Genomic DNA, 16,566 nt, shown 5'->3' on the forward strand with positions numbered 1-16,566 from the left:
ACATTGCTCGATTAGGAGAGCTATCTGAACTTTTAAGCACCTTTATTTCTGATGGTTCTGCCGATCACATTCTGAATCTGCTTAGTCACACACACACACACACACACACATGCAAAAACAAATAAATGCACACACAAACAAACATGCTTGTTCACATAAACATACACACAAAAGTGAAAACCACAGGACATTCAAATAATTTATTTCAGACTCAAGGACCATGACTCGGCTGTATTGAGTCTTTGCAGTGAAAATCTTGTTGATGTTTCACTGATGTTGATAAATCATAATATCAGCGAAAATAGGATCAGCTTCTCAAATAGCTTTCTCAAATCATGTTTGTTTGATTCACGTTGTAAAAATTGCATAACAATTACAAAAAAGTCAAAATGTTCTTAAAGAGAGTCAAATTGTGAGCATCTGATACAGTATAATGAGCAATATGCACCGATGTATAACCATTAGCAAAACTATTTTTATATTTCGCTTTATTTATCAGGATGCAATTGTTGCGGGTTTTGGTATCCACAACAAAGTTCAACAGAGTTAATAGAAGAATCCCAGAAATAACTCTGTCGGGTTTGTATGGGTTGTGAAAGAGTGAATGCCCTTGTTTTTAGTGAGTCAAGCTATCAACACATGCGCATGTCCATGTGTTTCAAACACACACCCTGGCTAGTGACTGGCCAATAATATCACCTGGGAAAATGTAAAGAGTCACTAGCAAGAGGGTGTGTCTGAAACGCACGGAGAGGAGCATGTGTTGATAGCTTGACTCACTAAAATCAAGGGCATTCACTCTTTCACAACCCATACCAACATGACAGTTATTTCATACGTCTATCAGCACAATTCACCAAGTAAGGGTGGGATTGGGTTAGGGAAAAAAAAAAGTCTGATCATTTTGCCTTTGAATGTTATTCTGTATGCACACACATGATTGTACATGTAACATGATGTTACTTTCTTTCCCAAAATATGTAACAACTTACCTACATAGAAAGTCATTTCAAATAATGATTTAAAAGTACTCAATTTTTTTATCCCAGTTAGGACAACTGATCTTCAAAACAGCTCAATATGGTCAAGTACTTTGCAAATCGCAAAACAAATTCCAACCCAAGGGTATTAAGTTAAAATGGAACACAAATCTCTGTTTGTTATGAGATGTATGATAACTTTTGATAAAATGTCAGGTGTCAAATTAACATGAAGCACTACAACATGAACATGCTTCTATCTGTGTGTGTGTGTGTGTGTGTTAGACCTTCATTATAAGTTCAACTTCTACTTATTTTCTTCTTTGGATGTGTGTGTGTGTGTGTGTGTGTGTGTGTGTGTGTGTGTGTGTGTGTGTGTGTGTGTGTGTGTGTGTGTGTGTGTGTGTGTGTGCGAGTGAGTCGGGGGCAGTTCTTGCTTTTCAATAGAATGTATGAGACCACCCCTTGATCAGAAATGTCAACAGAAACGCTGCAATTCCAGTACTGCTGCTCGTAAAAAATTGAGTTACAGCCTGCAGAATGATAGCCATGTGTACTTCCAATTTGTAATAAAGAATGAGTCTTCATAACTTGCTCTCACGCGAACAGCAAACAAAACTCAGCATACAGTGTGCTTCTTTAATGTGACCGTAAACACATTTCTCTGTTATTTCTTACAGAAAACACAGTTTCAACCACGATTCTGCAATAGAATTCCCAAACCTGTACCAATGTTTTCCTGTACTGTTTGTCATGTTTGCCTTCTCATAGACATGATGCAGAAAAGCAGACTATAGGAGTTGGAAACATAACAGTAATCAAATGATGACAGCCCTTGTGAATGTGAATCGACACCCTGTGTGTCAGTATTTCTCTGGATCAGACGCAACGTTCATGATGATGGAGTGGAGAAAGGATCAGAGTCAAGGCGATAACCAGCCAGTCTACTTTTCCGACTTTTCTTTCTTGGCCTGTGTGTCTTTGTTCTTCTTCTGCTTCTTCAGTTCTTGCTCCTCGATAGGGGCTGGTTTCACGAAGGGAATCTTTTCAGTAAGACCTGGAAATGAAGAAAAACACACTTGATAACACTTTGGGCAAACCTAATCATGCCATAGCTAACTAAAGGGAAGTAAGTGATTATTTTATAAAATAGCCTGTGATCCTTTTATAAAAATGGCCTAACAACCTTTTCTAAACTCCTACTAACAATTTCTCAGGGGTCGCACTGACATTGAGCGAGTTGCGAAGGCTGGCACAAAACAAAACCTATTTTGAACAGCGACATGGTTAAAATGTGCACGGCACCTGAAAAATGCAGATTTTCAAAGGGACTGAATCCTAAAAACAGGAGTACCTTTGCTAAGGTTATGAACAAAAAATGTGTAAAAGGACTCAAATGGAAGTAAGTCTTAAATTAGGGGATTCCACTGGCACTGTATACAGACATTTTTGTTTTGTTTGTAGGTCTTCTTTAACTTTAAATTCATTGAAACTAACGGCCATTTGGAGAAATGCAGTGATTACATAGCTCTTGTATCATTACGGTATTTCTATAAATCACACATGAGAAAAGAAAAGTGTCAATAAAGAGAAAATAAGGTTTGCAAAATTTTCTGTAACACAAAATTTAGACAACTTTTATCAGTTTTTCTTAATCCTGATGTCAGACAAGAATGGGAGACGGAGAGTGTTGCATACAGCTTCAAACTCAATCTGCTGTGCTGATTTTCCATATCAGACATGAAGACCTACAGAGGTTCAAAAGGAGGAATTCCTCGAAAAGGAGGACGATTCTTATGCCTGATAAATAACACCTTCACTGCTGTTGAACCAAAAGCACACCCACCTGGTGGCATGAATCGTTTGAGCGCCTCAGGTACGATGATGCCATCCTCAGTCTGGTTGTTCTCCAGGATGGCACATATAACGCGCGTTGTGGCGCACATGGTGGCGTTGAGCATATGTACATATGGAACCTACAACACAAGATGATTTGTGGGTCATATAATGATGTAAATACAGTCGAACTCGCTTAAGACGAATCACTGGGGATCGGAAAAAAAGTTCGTCTTAACCAAAATTCGAATTAAGAAAATTGATTTTTTTTTGTTTTTTTGTTTTTGTTTTGTTTAAGTCTTGTACATTTTATGGTGTTTCAATTTGTTTCTTTCGCAACTTTCATGCTGCTTCACGTTTAGACAATAAAGTGACATATTCAGTTACATGTTCATGTGTGTCTCATGTTGAGTGATGATTGTTGAGTTTGAGTGAGAGTGAGCACACAGATGTTTCATCCAGTTGTTACGTTTTTGGTCACACACACGCACACACTGACACTGTCCACATTCGCGGTGTTCCTATCATTTGTCCGGAATCACTTACCTTGGCGACGGGTAGCAAACCTTGGCCAATTTAGTTTTTTTTTGTTTTGTTGCAACATGATGTTCAAATCCAAATCGATAGCACTGACTGACTGATAAACTATCGCGAACCGGCGAACGCAAACGTTGAGAGTGTGGTTTCCCTTGTCCAAGGGAAACCACTCTGGCATCTATGTTTTTTGGCAATGGCGTCCGTTCAAAACATTGATGTTTCGTTTTTGGTATTCGCGAAGGAAATAAACGTCAGTCAGTCATTCATGTTCAGTGTCTGAGCTATCAATCACTTTGATTCTAAATTTGAAATTGTTTTGTGAGTACAGTGTAATCAGTTTAACTTTATTCAGTGATCGGTTGAGCAATGGTTCAAGCAGTCGACGCCAGGGAAGACTTTACACATGTATTCAAACTTCTCAAATTCCCATGATATGTCGATCTCGGGACGAGTTTAAAGATTTCGTCATAAGCGTGAGTAAATTACAGACATTATGCATGCTTGGGAATCCAAAAAGTGCTCGTTATAAGCATAAATTCGTTACAAAGAATTCGTTTTAAGCATTTTTTTTAAGCATGAAGAAAGAGGTATTCAGTTGGGAACTTAAAACTAATACGTTATAAGTCAAATTTCGTAACTAGCGTGTTCGTTTTAAGTGGGTTCGACTGTAGGACAGATGTGTTGTAGAGCTGCACGACACATGATGTTCGATCTTTTCACACAGACGTAATTACAACATGCAGAGTTCCTCATGGACGTACGCACGCACACACACACACACAATCACTTCATACACACCCACACATAGAAGAAATAAAAGTCGAGGCAGTCTAAAAGCTCAACTCTATATACCAAGTCAAAACAAATCATCCAGCAAGAACAATAACAATGACAACAAAATCAAAACCCAAATAGCACCCACTAGAGAGAGAACCCATAAGCAGATCCTGGATATGCCAACTATACACAATACTACATTGTTTTACTTTCAAATAACATGTACCTACAATGCAAAATGACACACATCTGTTTCTACCTGCTTCCTGGGAGGTCTGAGGGTTTACAGTTTTAAAAATCTCCTTGGTAAGACCTAAATTTCCCAGGTTGATTTCTTTTTTTGAAAAAAGCGGTTCCACTGGACCCATTTCCTTGGCATTAAAAAGATGCAGCCTCACCTCCTGTCCCATCTTCTTGGTCTGTCCATAGCGGATGCGCAATCGCCGCGACTGATAGTCGGTGCAGTTTGAACACGACACCAGTTCTCTGTACGCTGCTGACCCTGGGAACCAGGCTTCAAGGTCAAGTTTCTTCGCCGCCGCATTATTCAGTTCACCTGCACAGATAATTACAACTTGCTTAAAAAATGCTTTTGAATGAATAACTCTGCATGGTAGGATGTGAGAAACAAAGGGAAATAAACGCTCTGCATGCATACAACATGTGTAATAGAGTAAGTGAGAGTTATACAGAACCAATCTCCTGGCACCTGAGAAAATAACAAGCATTGAAATGAACAAGCGACTTTCATCCTTCAAAAAAAGGTTGATAACAGCAAGCTCACATGTTCCTCATTTTCCAAGGCACTCTAACTTACACTTACGTACACAGTCATACACAAGAACCAGCTTTTTTTCTTGACCGGACATGGTTCTTAGGTCAAGACTGTTTTTTTACAAACACGAACGGTGTAACAGGGTTGCCCCTGCAACCCCAGACATTATGCAAGCATGATATTATGTCCGATAATGTTTGTTATCACTTTGACAAGAATCTAAAATGCGAGAAAAACCACACCCACAAAAACACATGTCATATACAGTGGTACTCCCGACGAACGACCCCCCCATCAGAGACCCTCTCCCTTCTCAGACCTCATTCTTGCTGACGGATTAGTTTTGCTATATAAATCACCCCCCATGGCCGACTCCCCCCAGAACCCGATTTGCGACCGACTAGTTGTTACAATTTGCGACCTTGTAACGACATTTTCAAATCAAAACCTAACAAACAAGAAGAGCAAACGCTCGATCGAGTCACTTTCGCAGTTCTGAATATTATATGAGGCATCAGATGGACAGGAAGAAATTGCTATTCACAACACAATGAGTCACGTTCACATAAAATTTGAGCCCGGTCACTTTTATAGTTTCCGAGAAAAGCCCAACGTTAAGTTGTGTGTTGCCGAACAGAAAAGGCTAGTTATCTCCCTTGTTTTTCTGATAACGTTCGTAAAAGGCTACAGATGTAAATACTTTGATGTAAAGAATAATCCTACAAAGTTTCAATCACATCCGATGAACTTTGTCAAAGATATAAAATGTCTAATTTTTCCTTTGACGCTGACCTGTGACCTTGAAAAAGGTCAAAGGTCAACGAAACCATCGTTAAAGTGTAGAGGTCATTGGAGGTCACGACTAAACAAAATATGAGCCCGATCGCTTTGATAGTTTCCGAGAAAAGTCCAACGTTAAGGTGGTGTCTACGGACGGCCGGCCGGACAGACTAACACTGACCGATTACATAGAGTCACTTTTTCTCAAGTGACTCAAAAATCGTAACGTTTTGCTTGAATCTCTGAAAAAAGATCGCAAAAATCACTCGGCCGGAAATATAACAGACGACGCGTTTAGGTCTCGATTGCGCATGTCCGGCGTTCACAATTTTACGATCCCAACATGCCCTTTTCTTTGTCCACTTCCTTTCGAAAAATCAACAAACACACGCGCGAGCATCAACGATCTTCTTCGACCATGGCTTCGAACTCTCCTTCAACTTCAAACGCTCAATCGCGCGGAAAGAAGAGGAAAATTTTGACTCTGGAACAGAGGATGGAAGTGGTGAAACGGAGCCGTAAGGGCGAAACGGCAATTTCGATCGCGCGGTCGTTTGAGGTAGGAAAATCTTTCTTCAAACCAGTGTAAAATGTGACAGGTGTATAGTCCTCTTCCAAATACTGACACCCATATGAACATAAACTCTTTTGACTCCCAAATATTTTTTTAAATACATGTAGAGGATACAATTAAAGTAAAAAAATATAGAACAAATACATAACTCTTGCTTTTTATTGAATTAGATTATCAAATTAATTCACCAAACCACAACTGTAATTATGCCACAACTTCGACAGACCCTGAAGGTATTTCTCTCTTTCTCTCTGTCACTGACTTTTTCTCTCTCACTGTCTTTTTCTGACCTGACCTCACCCCCCATGTAAGACCCCCCCTTTTAAGACCTAAATTTGTCAGATTTTGGGAGGTCTTACATGGGGAGTACCACTGTATTGCAATTCATTAATCATGCTACAGTGGAACCCCCCTTTAAGACCCCCATTTTAAGACTCCATACTTTTCAAGACCTTGTTTTTTCAAGATTTTTCTCTCTCATAACTTCTATAAAATGACCCCCATTTTAAGACTTCATACTTTTCAAGACCTTGTTTTTTCAAGATTTTTCTCTCTCATAACTTCTATAAAATGACCCCCATTTTAAGACTTCCTACTTTTCAAGACCTTGTTTTTCTCAAGATTTCTCTCTCATAACTTCTATAAAATGACCCCCATTTTAAGACTCCATACTTTTCAAGACCTTGTTTTTTCAAGATTTCTCTCTCTCATAACTTCTATAAAATGACCCCCATTTTAAGACTTCCTACTTTTCAAGACCTTGTTTTTTCAAGATTTTTCTCTCTCATAACTTCTATAAAATGACCCCCATTTTAAGACTTCATACTTTTCAAGACCTTGTTTTTTCAAGATTTCTCTCTCATAACTTCTATAAAATGACCCCCATTTTAAGACTCCATACTTTTCAAGACCTTGTTTTTTCAAGATTTTTCTCTCTCATAACTTCTATAAAATGACCCCCATTTTAAGACTTCATACTTTTCAAGACCTTGTTTTTTCAAGATTTCTCTCTCTCATAACTTCTATAAAATGACCCCCATTTTAAGACTCCATACTTTTCAAGACCTTGTTTTTTCAAGATTTTTCTCTCTCATAACTTCTATAAAATGACCCCCATTTTAAGACTTCCTCCTTTTTCAGACCCGATTTTCTCTGATTTAGGTCTTAACAGGGGGGTTCCACTGTATTGCAATCCAATAATCATGCTACAAACCTGAAACAATGTTGACGACCCTGTAAGGAATGCCAAGCGACTGGTTGAACTCCTCTGCGTTTGCAATCATCTCGTCAAAAATCTCCCACGACTTGTTGTCCAAGGGGGATGTTATACAGAACTGTTCCACCTGCACGAACACCGCGTAGCAAGTTTATCAGTAACATTCTCCCGCAAGCGTGTCATGAATGAAAATCAGCAAAATATGAAGCAAGTTTGGTCCGACACAATTTTGAAACTTACATTCAAAACAGTGCAATTTGACACAAATTTGAGCACGTTTATAGATCTCTCATTTTCAACCTTCTCTCACGGGCAGACCAAGCTCAACAGCCCAGGAAGGCAATTGGTCTAGGGGAGGGACCCCTGATCAACGTCCATGGCCGAAGCCGGAGATGCGGGACCCCCTGGGTGCCAAAAAGCGCTGCATCACGCAAATCACAAAATGATGGAGACAAACCAACAGTGAACGACGAAGAAGAAGAAGAACCTTCTCTCAAATGTCTTGAATAGCTACAAAATCAGGGGAAATAGGAGCAATATTCTACAAAAGGAATGTTGTGTCTGTCTCTGCCACAGTTTCAAAGATTCCTTTACCTAAGTTCATGCTACAAATACAAGGTCTTCACAGAAACCCAAGAATACAAGCAAGAAAATGAATTCTGGCTTCAGCTCATGTCTCAAAACACACACACAAGACACCTGACAGAAAACTACTGTATCTCCTGACAGCAAACCGAAGTGAGAATGAGAATGTATCACAGCTTTAGAAAAAAACAAAGTCACACATCCACAAATTACCTTTTCAAACTGATGGACACGGAAAATGCCCCTTGTGTCACGACCGTGTGATCCGACCTCCTGACGGAAGCACGTTGAAAACCCAATGTAACGAATGGGAAGCGACTCGGTGGGAAGCCACTCATCTCGGTGGAAAGCGGCGATGGGCTGCTCCGACGTGGCAATCAGGTACTTCTCGTCTACAGTGTCTCCGTCCTCCTTTCTCTCACTTCCTTTGCCTACCACCTGCCAAGGGAGAAATAACAGCATGGTGTAAGAAAATAAAACTGGAATACTTTGAATTAAAGACAGCAAAATGCAAACAATATGACCAATAAAAGAATTAAAACCATGATATAACACACAAAAATGTCAGTGCACATGTCAGTCGCTTTTTGAAGATTTGTATCTTGAAAGGAAAATTAACGAATATCGCGCTGACTAAAGGAATGGAGTTTTTATTGGACAACGACCGCGCTCAGTTCAAAACGATAGAACATCTGACCGCAATGCGGCTATGTGAATCAGATGTCCGACGCCTAATGACTTCTCAAAAACTGTAAAATTATTCAGAGACTATATTCAAAATCTTGAATTTTGAATGGGAACTTACGGAGCTCATGTTTTGTGTTGATCTGTCTGTCCACTCTCAAAGACCGTTGGGTCGAAGTTCTAGTGATTGTAACGTTTTGTTTTGTCATAAATAAAATATTCCAACGACCGACCATTCTTTTTTCTTCTTCTTATTCATGATATGTTTGTTCAACATGGCAGCTGAGGCTGTACTGACCTTGTAAAGCTCGTCATCAAACTGCGACAGCTGGGCGACCTCCTGCATGACCTCTTTCCTCATGAAGAAGGGCGTGTAGAGCGGCTGGTAGTTCTTGGCGTACAGCATCTGCATCGAGTGGCTGATCAGCGCGTGCTCCAGGAACACTAGGGGGCCCTAAAACAGGGATAGGCAAATGCTTACACAAATAAGAAATGCAAAGTTATAAATACACGTGTTTGTAACTTTTTGTTAGTACACAATGGATGATCAAAGCTAGGGTGCCCTGAACATGGATAGGCAAATGCTTACACAAATAAGAAATGCAAAGTTATAAATACACATGTTTGTAACTTTTTGTTAGTACACAATGGATGATCAAAGCTAGGGTGCCCTGAACATGGATAGGCAAATGCTTACACAAATAAGAAATGCAAAGTTATAAATACACATGTTTGTAACCTTTTGTTAGTACACAATGGATGATCAAAGCTAGGGTGCCCTGAACATGGATAGGCAAATGCTTACACAAATAAGAAATGCAAAGTTATAAATACACATGTTTGTAACTTTTTGTTAGTACACAATGGATGATCAAAGCTAGGGTGCCCTGAAACATGAACAGTCAAGTGCTGTCTTACACACATAAGAAATGCATAGTAATAAATACGAAGGTTTGTAAGTTTGTTTTAGCACACCATGGATGACCAAAGCTAGGACGCCCTTACTTGTAGACGCCAAACCACTCTCTTGCACAAAGAAAAGAGAGGTGAACAGTCTTCTAAGAAGTTGAAAATCACAGTCAAAATGAATGCATGCGGAAGCTACAACAAATGCATGTATGCCACATGCCTGTGTGCATGAGAGAGACAGAGACAGAGAGAGAGAGACAGAGAGAGAGACAGAGACAGAGAGAGAGAGAGTGTGTGTGTGTGTGTGTGTGTGTGTGTGTGTGTGTGTGTGTGTGTGTGTGTGTGTGAGTGTGTGTGCGGGCGTGAATGTCTGTGTGAGTGTTGGAAAAACTAAGATTTTATATTGAGGTAGTATCCGAGGCCACCAACAGTAACCCAGCCACATGTATGTGCAAGAATACATATGTGCTTGTGTGTGCATGAATGCACATGTGCTTTAAGACTAAGACTGTACCTTAAGGTAGTAGCCGCGGCCACCAGCAGTGACGCAGCCACGATCCATGTCCACTCCGTCCACCATCACAACCAGGTCCACGTGCGAGTACTTCTTTGTCGTCTCGATATCGCCAAACGTTCTCTCTATTCCATTCTCCTCCTAAATAAAAAATAAACAAAATTTTAATAATAAACATATGCCGTCAGTCGTTGCTTGTCATTACCATCCTGAAGAAGTCGACAAAATAGTGATAACTGGTTTCTGTTGTGTTTTCTTTTTGTTAACCCTTTCGCTGCCAATCAAAACTTCCTGACTGCCAGGGAATATTGGAGTTCGGGGTGTAATAATTCACAAAAAATTCTAGCTCCAAACTGGCAGTAGGTAGAAAAGTAAAACCTATGTTATTTTTAAAAGAAATTCAACCAAGAATCTGCTTTCTGTTGTGTTTTCTTTTTGTTAAAATAAACAACATGTGTAAGCAAATGTACATCAAGCAATTAGATGAGATGATAATTATGATAAGCAATCAGTGCAGTCATAAATTAACAAAAGTGTCACACGCAAGAGGACTTATATCATCAAAAACACAATAACCATATGCTCAAATACTCTACTCCACAAAGTTGTGGCATTGCCAACTAACATTTTGAGAACTCTACACAATAACAATTACAATAACAACACTTTATTGTCCATCAAAATAAATACATTAAAATGAAAAATTGTCTTCGACACATCTTACCTGGCTGTCAACGCTCATAAAATACACATCGAAATAAGAATTACAGGACCACTGTTCTTGAGCCTTCAAGAATCAATCAATCCGCCATTGATGACAAGTGCGCAAACAAAAAGACTGACCTCATTATTGCTGACAATGCAGCTGGGGTGGAGCATGTTGCCGATTTCTCGCAGAGTGTCGCTCCTCTCAGACTCTACCACCAGCAGGGCTTGGTCGTTCTCCTTCATCTGCTGGTCGATCTGCAATCGAATCTGCTTGATCTGCGTCACTGTCAGATCCTGGAAAACAAAAGTACAGAAGTTCGAGCACATACCCGACCCAAAGGCAACAGCCAAAGTCTATTTTTTCAACTCTGTGTGTTCGCCCAAATCTTTAGATTGAGCTGTCAGGGGCGAATCCTGCACCATGCAGGTCATGGAACACTATCATGGGGTATAGAAACTTTATGTGGCATTGACTTTGAGAATAGCAAATATGACACTTGATACAGGACTGGACGTGCCTGGTGTTATTTACAGATTAATGATGGTACAGAGCTTCTTTAAAAACAGACATAGCACACTATTTTCCATACTTCTCCTGAAGCATTTACAAACAAGAAAAATAAATGCTGATACGACTCACCTTTGCCGTAAGTAACATAAGTAATATAATACAAACTATCTTTAAGAATTGTTGTTCCAATGATTCCTTGCCCCAAGTGATCACCAACAACATGTTTTATCTGAGGTTAATGGAGTTGCGCTTGAGGTCACTTGAGTTTGGGAAACACGCATGCTCAGCAATCACTGATTGCACTTTTGCTGATTTCTGCGTAATACGACTTCATGTATATCTTTGCACTTTTGAAGAAACCAGGAACAGTAAAAATGAAATTTAATAAAATATACAAATAAAAAATCCTTAAGCTTTGATTTTTGACTTGCAATACCTTCAGCTTCTCTGCAGTCAGCTCATCAATGTTCTTTTCAATTTCATCAGGTATTGTCGTGTCATCACCGACAGGTTCTTTTTTCTGAAAACAGAAAGAAGATAAATAGATGCATACATGTGTGCCAACATTGATGCACCAAAGACAACATAAATAAAACTGTATAAAAGTGTACAAGCAAAGACCATACTTTTGGATCTATAAATCACAACTTGTTTCATCAACATTTACCCATTGACTGGTACACCTTGTGTATGACTAAAGAAGATGTCACATATACCCACATTGCCAAGAAACAAAATAGCCCGTAGTGATATATATATTATGCATGCTTCTGCTACTACAGTGGTACCTGTGATGAAAGGACATCCTTGGGACCAGCCAACAGTGTCCCTACATTGCAGGTGTCCTTTCATGACAGGTATACTTTGGTAGAGATAATATAAAAGGGACACAAGAAGGTGTCCTGTAAGGGAGGTGTCCTCTCATGGGAGGGTCCACACACCGCAGGTACCGCTGTATATAACCTTGGTTTCCTGGGACCATCCCTCTCAGACACCAAAAGCATTGGTTTTCGTCATTACGGTATGCAGTATTCATAAATTTACAACTGATATAAGAAAAGGCTATGGAATATTATGACTCCGGTTGAAAACTCTGGAAGTCTGGTGAGAGAGTCTCAGATAAATGAGGAAGAATCTCAGAAGAGAAAGTGTCTCAGGTAGAAAAACAATTGTCTCAAAAGAGAATGAGCAAGTATCAGAAAAAAGATTACAAGAAAGATTAAGAGAAGATAGAAGTGGGGGGGTGGGGGGGGGGGGGGGGATATCCTCCGAGTAAAGAATGAGAAGGTTCAGCATGTGCATGACCATTTCTATGCTATGAATACCATTTTTATATGTCATTGAAAAAGATTCATTACTTTACCTTCATCTTCTCACCAATCTCCTTGCTGCAAACGTTCTTCAGCTTGTTCAAGAGATCAGCTCTGAACCTCACTGAAAAAGAAAGTGTAACAAGGTTAAAAGTTATTTGATCATTCATTGATTAGTAACATTTGTCGTGCAGTTCACATACCATAACCAGTAAATAACAGCATGAGATTATACACTCAACTAGAATCATAAAACTATGCATCTATATGCTGCCTATAAACCCAAGATGTTCATCTCCTAAAGCAAAGACTGATTGATTGTGTAAAAAGAAGGAGCTTCTTTGTGTGAGCTTAATAGGTAGACCACAGTCTAATTAAGTTACTGCCATGCACACCTCCCTGATCTAGTCATATAGTTGGCTCAGGGATCAAGTTACAATGTAAGGAGACCATGTTGTCTGGCGTTCGTAGCTTATGGAGAACACAGACAAGTACGTTAATCGCCGAAAACTTTGCAGTCATTTCAAGCCGATCTGTTAATCTTTTTTTCGTAATGGAAAGGTGACGCCAAAGACTGCTTTAATCTGTTTAAAATGTTCCACGCTATTAGGGCCATTTGGGGGAATTTTCTCAAGAAAATGAATCCCAGCAACATTTCATAAAGACATACTCGTTCACGGGTACATGACATAAGCTCGAACGACAAATGCTCGAACGACAAAACCTCAAATGGACAAAAGCTCTATGCGACAAAAGCTCGACGCGAGATAAGCTCGACCGGACAATTGCTCGACCCGACAAAAGCTCGACACGACGAAAGCTCGAACGTGTCTGTGCGTGTCCTTCTCAGTGTTATTTAGCCTGTCTGTTTTTTTTGGGTGTTTTTTAATCTGTTTTGAGAGAGAGAGAGAGAGAGAGAGAGAGAGAGAGAGAGAGAGAAGAACGAAGAGAGAAAAAAGAAGGGGGACGGGGTTTATATTTGTCATTGTTATTGTTTTAATTGGGAATGACTGTTTGTCTGGAAAAGGTTTAGGTAAGCGGCACGGGCAAATTAACGACTGTTTGCTTGCTGTGAGTATATATATATATCAATTCAGAAAAAAAAGTTTCTCCGAATCAACAGTGTGATCACTGTGATCAGAAATTATCGAAACTATCATGCACAGTCGGAACTGAGTTGTTATTTCCACTCGCGTGTCGGCTTCACACACTGCCTGCGCCATGGAGGTAACCAAGACACAAAAGGGAAAGCCTCTGTTATGTTTGGACGGCTTCACTTACCATGTGGATGCAAAGAAAGACAAAAAGATCTACTGGAAGTGCACACAATCAAAGGACAAATGCTGAGGACGAGGAATATCCAGTAAAAGTAAAACTGCAGACGGATCACCTGCAGATGCAGCCGTGTGTGTTTGTGTAATCCAGCAGCGTAGCCTACTTACAAGAACAACAAGAACAACCTAACAACAAAAAACAACGCGTTAAGCGATATCAAACAATTTAGTCAATTTGTTGCTCGAAACTAAAATATGAACACTAAAAAACAGCCGATGTCATATAAACAGTTTTGACAACATCGCTCTACACAAGATTAGCAACATGTGTGTGTGTCATCGTGTCGAGCTTTTGTCGCATCGAGCTTTTGTCGCGTCGAGCATTTGTCCGGTCGAGCTTCTGTCGTTCAAGCTTATGTCGCGTCAAGCTTTTGTCGCATCGAGCTTATGTCTATTCGAGGTTTTGTCGTTCGAGCTTTTGTCGGACACCGCTCATTAACACCTCGTATGGTGAAGACCATCATCTTCCGCTGTCATAACACTTTACTTTGCTGTCTGCTCTAAGAACTACAAAAGTCAATGATAGGCAATGCTTTGCACCAAGATTTTTTTTTAAATAACTCTTATCTTGCAAGTAGGCTAAGTTGTGTCGCTTCGTTTCATTGAGATGAGGTCAACTGCACAGCTTTCTATTTATAGCTGTTTTTGATCAAACACACCCTTTGCTCTTAATATCAGAATTGGTTTCCCTAAACTTGTCAATAGCACGATACTTTAATAGTCTTATTATTTGCTGTCTCAGTGTCTGGGTCATGGTGAGTCACACACACACAGTGTGTAATTCATGGTCAAGCCAACCAAGTTGTCTGTCTGTTAATCAACCTGTAAGGGTTGCGACAGTTCGGAACTTAAAACGTTCAGGGTCACCGTTACAATTCAAAAGATACATGACCCTACACAGCTGTCAAAATGTGGATTCATGTACTTACACTTCCTCCAGGCGGCATCCTTCTCCACAACTCGGTCAACGAGTGTAACATCCTTAAATCGTTTCGCCTGGTTTTCTCGTATTTTAATGGGGTTTCCGCCCTTGTCAGCGCGGAAGAGTTCAATGTCGAGAACCATCTTGAGTTTAAATCGGAGAGGAAACTTCTCACCAGTACAGAAAATTAACCAGCTGCAAATTTACAACAGTCTTCTAACTCGTCGTCTGATCGCACCTGACGAAATCGCCGGCACACAACGTGGACTCCAATGCCCATGCGCGAAATTTTAGGGGAGCATAAACTATTTTTGACTGCATTGTGAAGATAATACATCTTTGTGTAGTTAAAGATCAATGCCGTTGATAATAAGTGTCAAATTGAAACGGCAACAACATCGTTTAATGATCAGATATCGGAAAAAACTGCGAAGATGGGAAGAACATGTATCTGAAAGGTGTGGTAAATTGTGTACGAGGGGGCGTAACTCCTTGGTCCCTGATTGCATCATGGTTTCCTGTGTTTGTTTGTATAGTTTTTGCCGTTGACGTAATAATATGCAAATTTAGTACTGAACAATTGTTATTTTTTTAACGCAGCAGTATATGTTAATCCGAATGTGCCAAATTATATTGAACTTATGGACAGGTATAGGATGTCCAGATCCGCGACACACGTCGTCTGCTACAAGGGGGTCGTTCCTTATTTAACATGCTGATTTCTCTCTTGAGTTAGTGTGAGTAATCTTGATAGCGTTTTATCAGAGACGGTAGAATACTCTGGTTTTATTCGTTCAGTTGCTCACGTCTGACGTTATTTCATTTTATGATAAATCAAGAATACCTGCGTAGAGAGAGAGAGAAACTGAAACTGAAATTGATTTTTCGAGAGTAACAGAGAGAGAAATACAATCCTCAGCATAACCCTTGAAACTTTTCTTAATCACAGTTTCTAATTAAAATAACATGCTGTGGGTGTCCACTCTGACTTCAGATTTGCCTAACTTGAAAACTTTTTTTAAAACGTACCCTTTGGTTGGAAGCTACATAAAGCACACTGTCAGTTTGGTGGTGCATGGTGTGCCAGTGGATTGCTGTGCAAAAGTCTCCCACCCCAAGACAGTGAGAAGATGCTTACAAGGTGCCAATTAGCAGCTGAACAGTTTACACTGTACACATGCATTTTTTTGCCAGTTTCGTTCCACAAAAAAAGTTCAGAAGACTTTTAAAGACAAAATTATCTGGAAGACATTCCTGTGATCACCGCCATAAGATAAGCTAAGACAAGATAAGAAAACTTATGTCCATTTTCATTTTACACAAACATTGAAATTTTTATTTTGGCACCACATCGCATTTCTAATAACACAAAGCTAAATCTAAAACATAATTACACTACTACGATCAACTTGTTGCATAAGCATTTAAGTAATGAGCAACATGTGGTCTGTATATATACATGTACCAATATATTATTTTAACAAACTGCTATGACAGCATGTTATTCCCCAATAGCCTCTCTCTCTCTCTCTCTCTCTCTCTCTCTCTCTCTCTCTCTCTCTCTCTCTCTCTCTCCAGATTGTAAGAAAAGCTGTAGCCTTAAATCTTTATCCT

At 39.7% G+C, this 16,566-nt stretch overlaps 1 protein-coding gene across 1 annotated transcript; it reads right to left on the bottom strand.

Moving 5' to 3' along the window:
* Positions 1 to 1,318: 1,318 nt before the first annotated feature.
* Positions 1,319 to 15,232, bottom strand: LOC138963916 (serine--tRNA ligase, cytoplasmic-like). The gene is made up of 11 exons (XM_070335773.1): positions 14,960 to 15,232; positions 12,750 to 12,820; positions 11,823 to 11,906; positions 11,011 to 11,169; positions 10,168 to 10,308; positions 9,043 to 9,198; positions 8,274 to 8,498; positions 7,473 to 7,602; positions 4,529 to 4,686; positions 2,827 to 2,956; positions 1,319 to 2,037 (listed from the first exon to the last, which is right to left on the bottom strand). The coding sequence occupies exons 1-11, from the start codon at positions 15,093 to 15,095 to the stop codon at positions 1,925 to 1,927; spliced, it is 1,503 nt and encodes a 500-aa protein (XP_070191874.1). The 5' UTR covers positions 15,096 to 15,232; the 3' UTR covers positions 1,319 to 1,924.
* Positions 15,233 to 16,566: the final 1,334 nt, after the last annotated feature.

This window comes from Littorina saxatilis, linkage group LG4 (assembly GCF_037325665.1).
Source record: "Littorina saxatilis isolate snail1 linkage group LG4, US_GU_Lsax_2.0, whole genome shotgun sequence".
In the NCBI taxonomy this organism is placed as follows: domain Eukaryota; kingdom Metazoa; phylum Mollusca; class Gastropoda; order Littorinimorpha; family Littorinidae; genus Littorina; species Littorina saxatilis.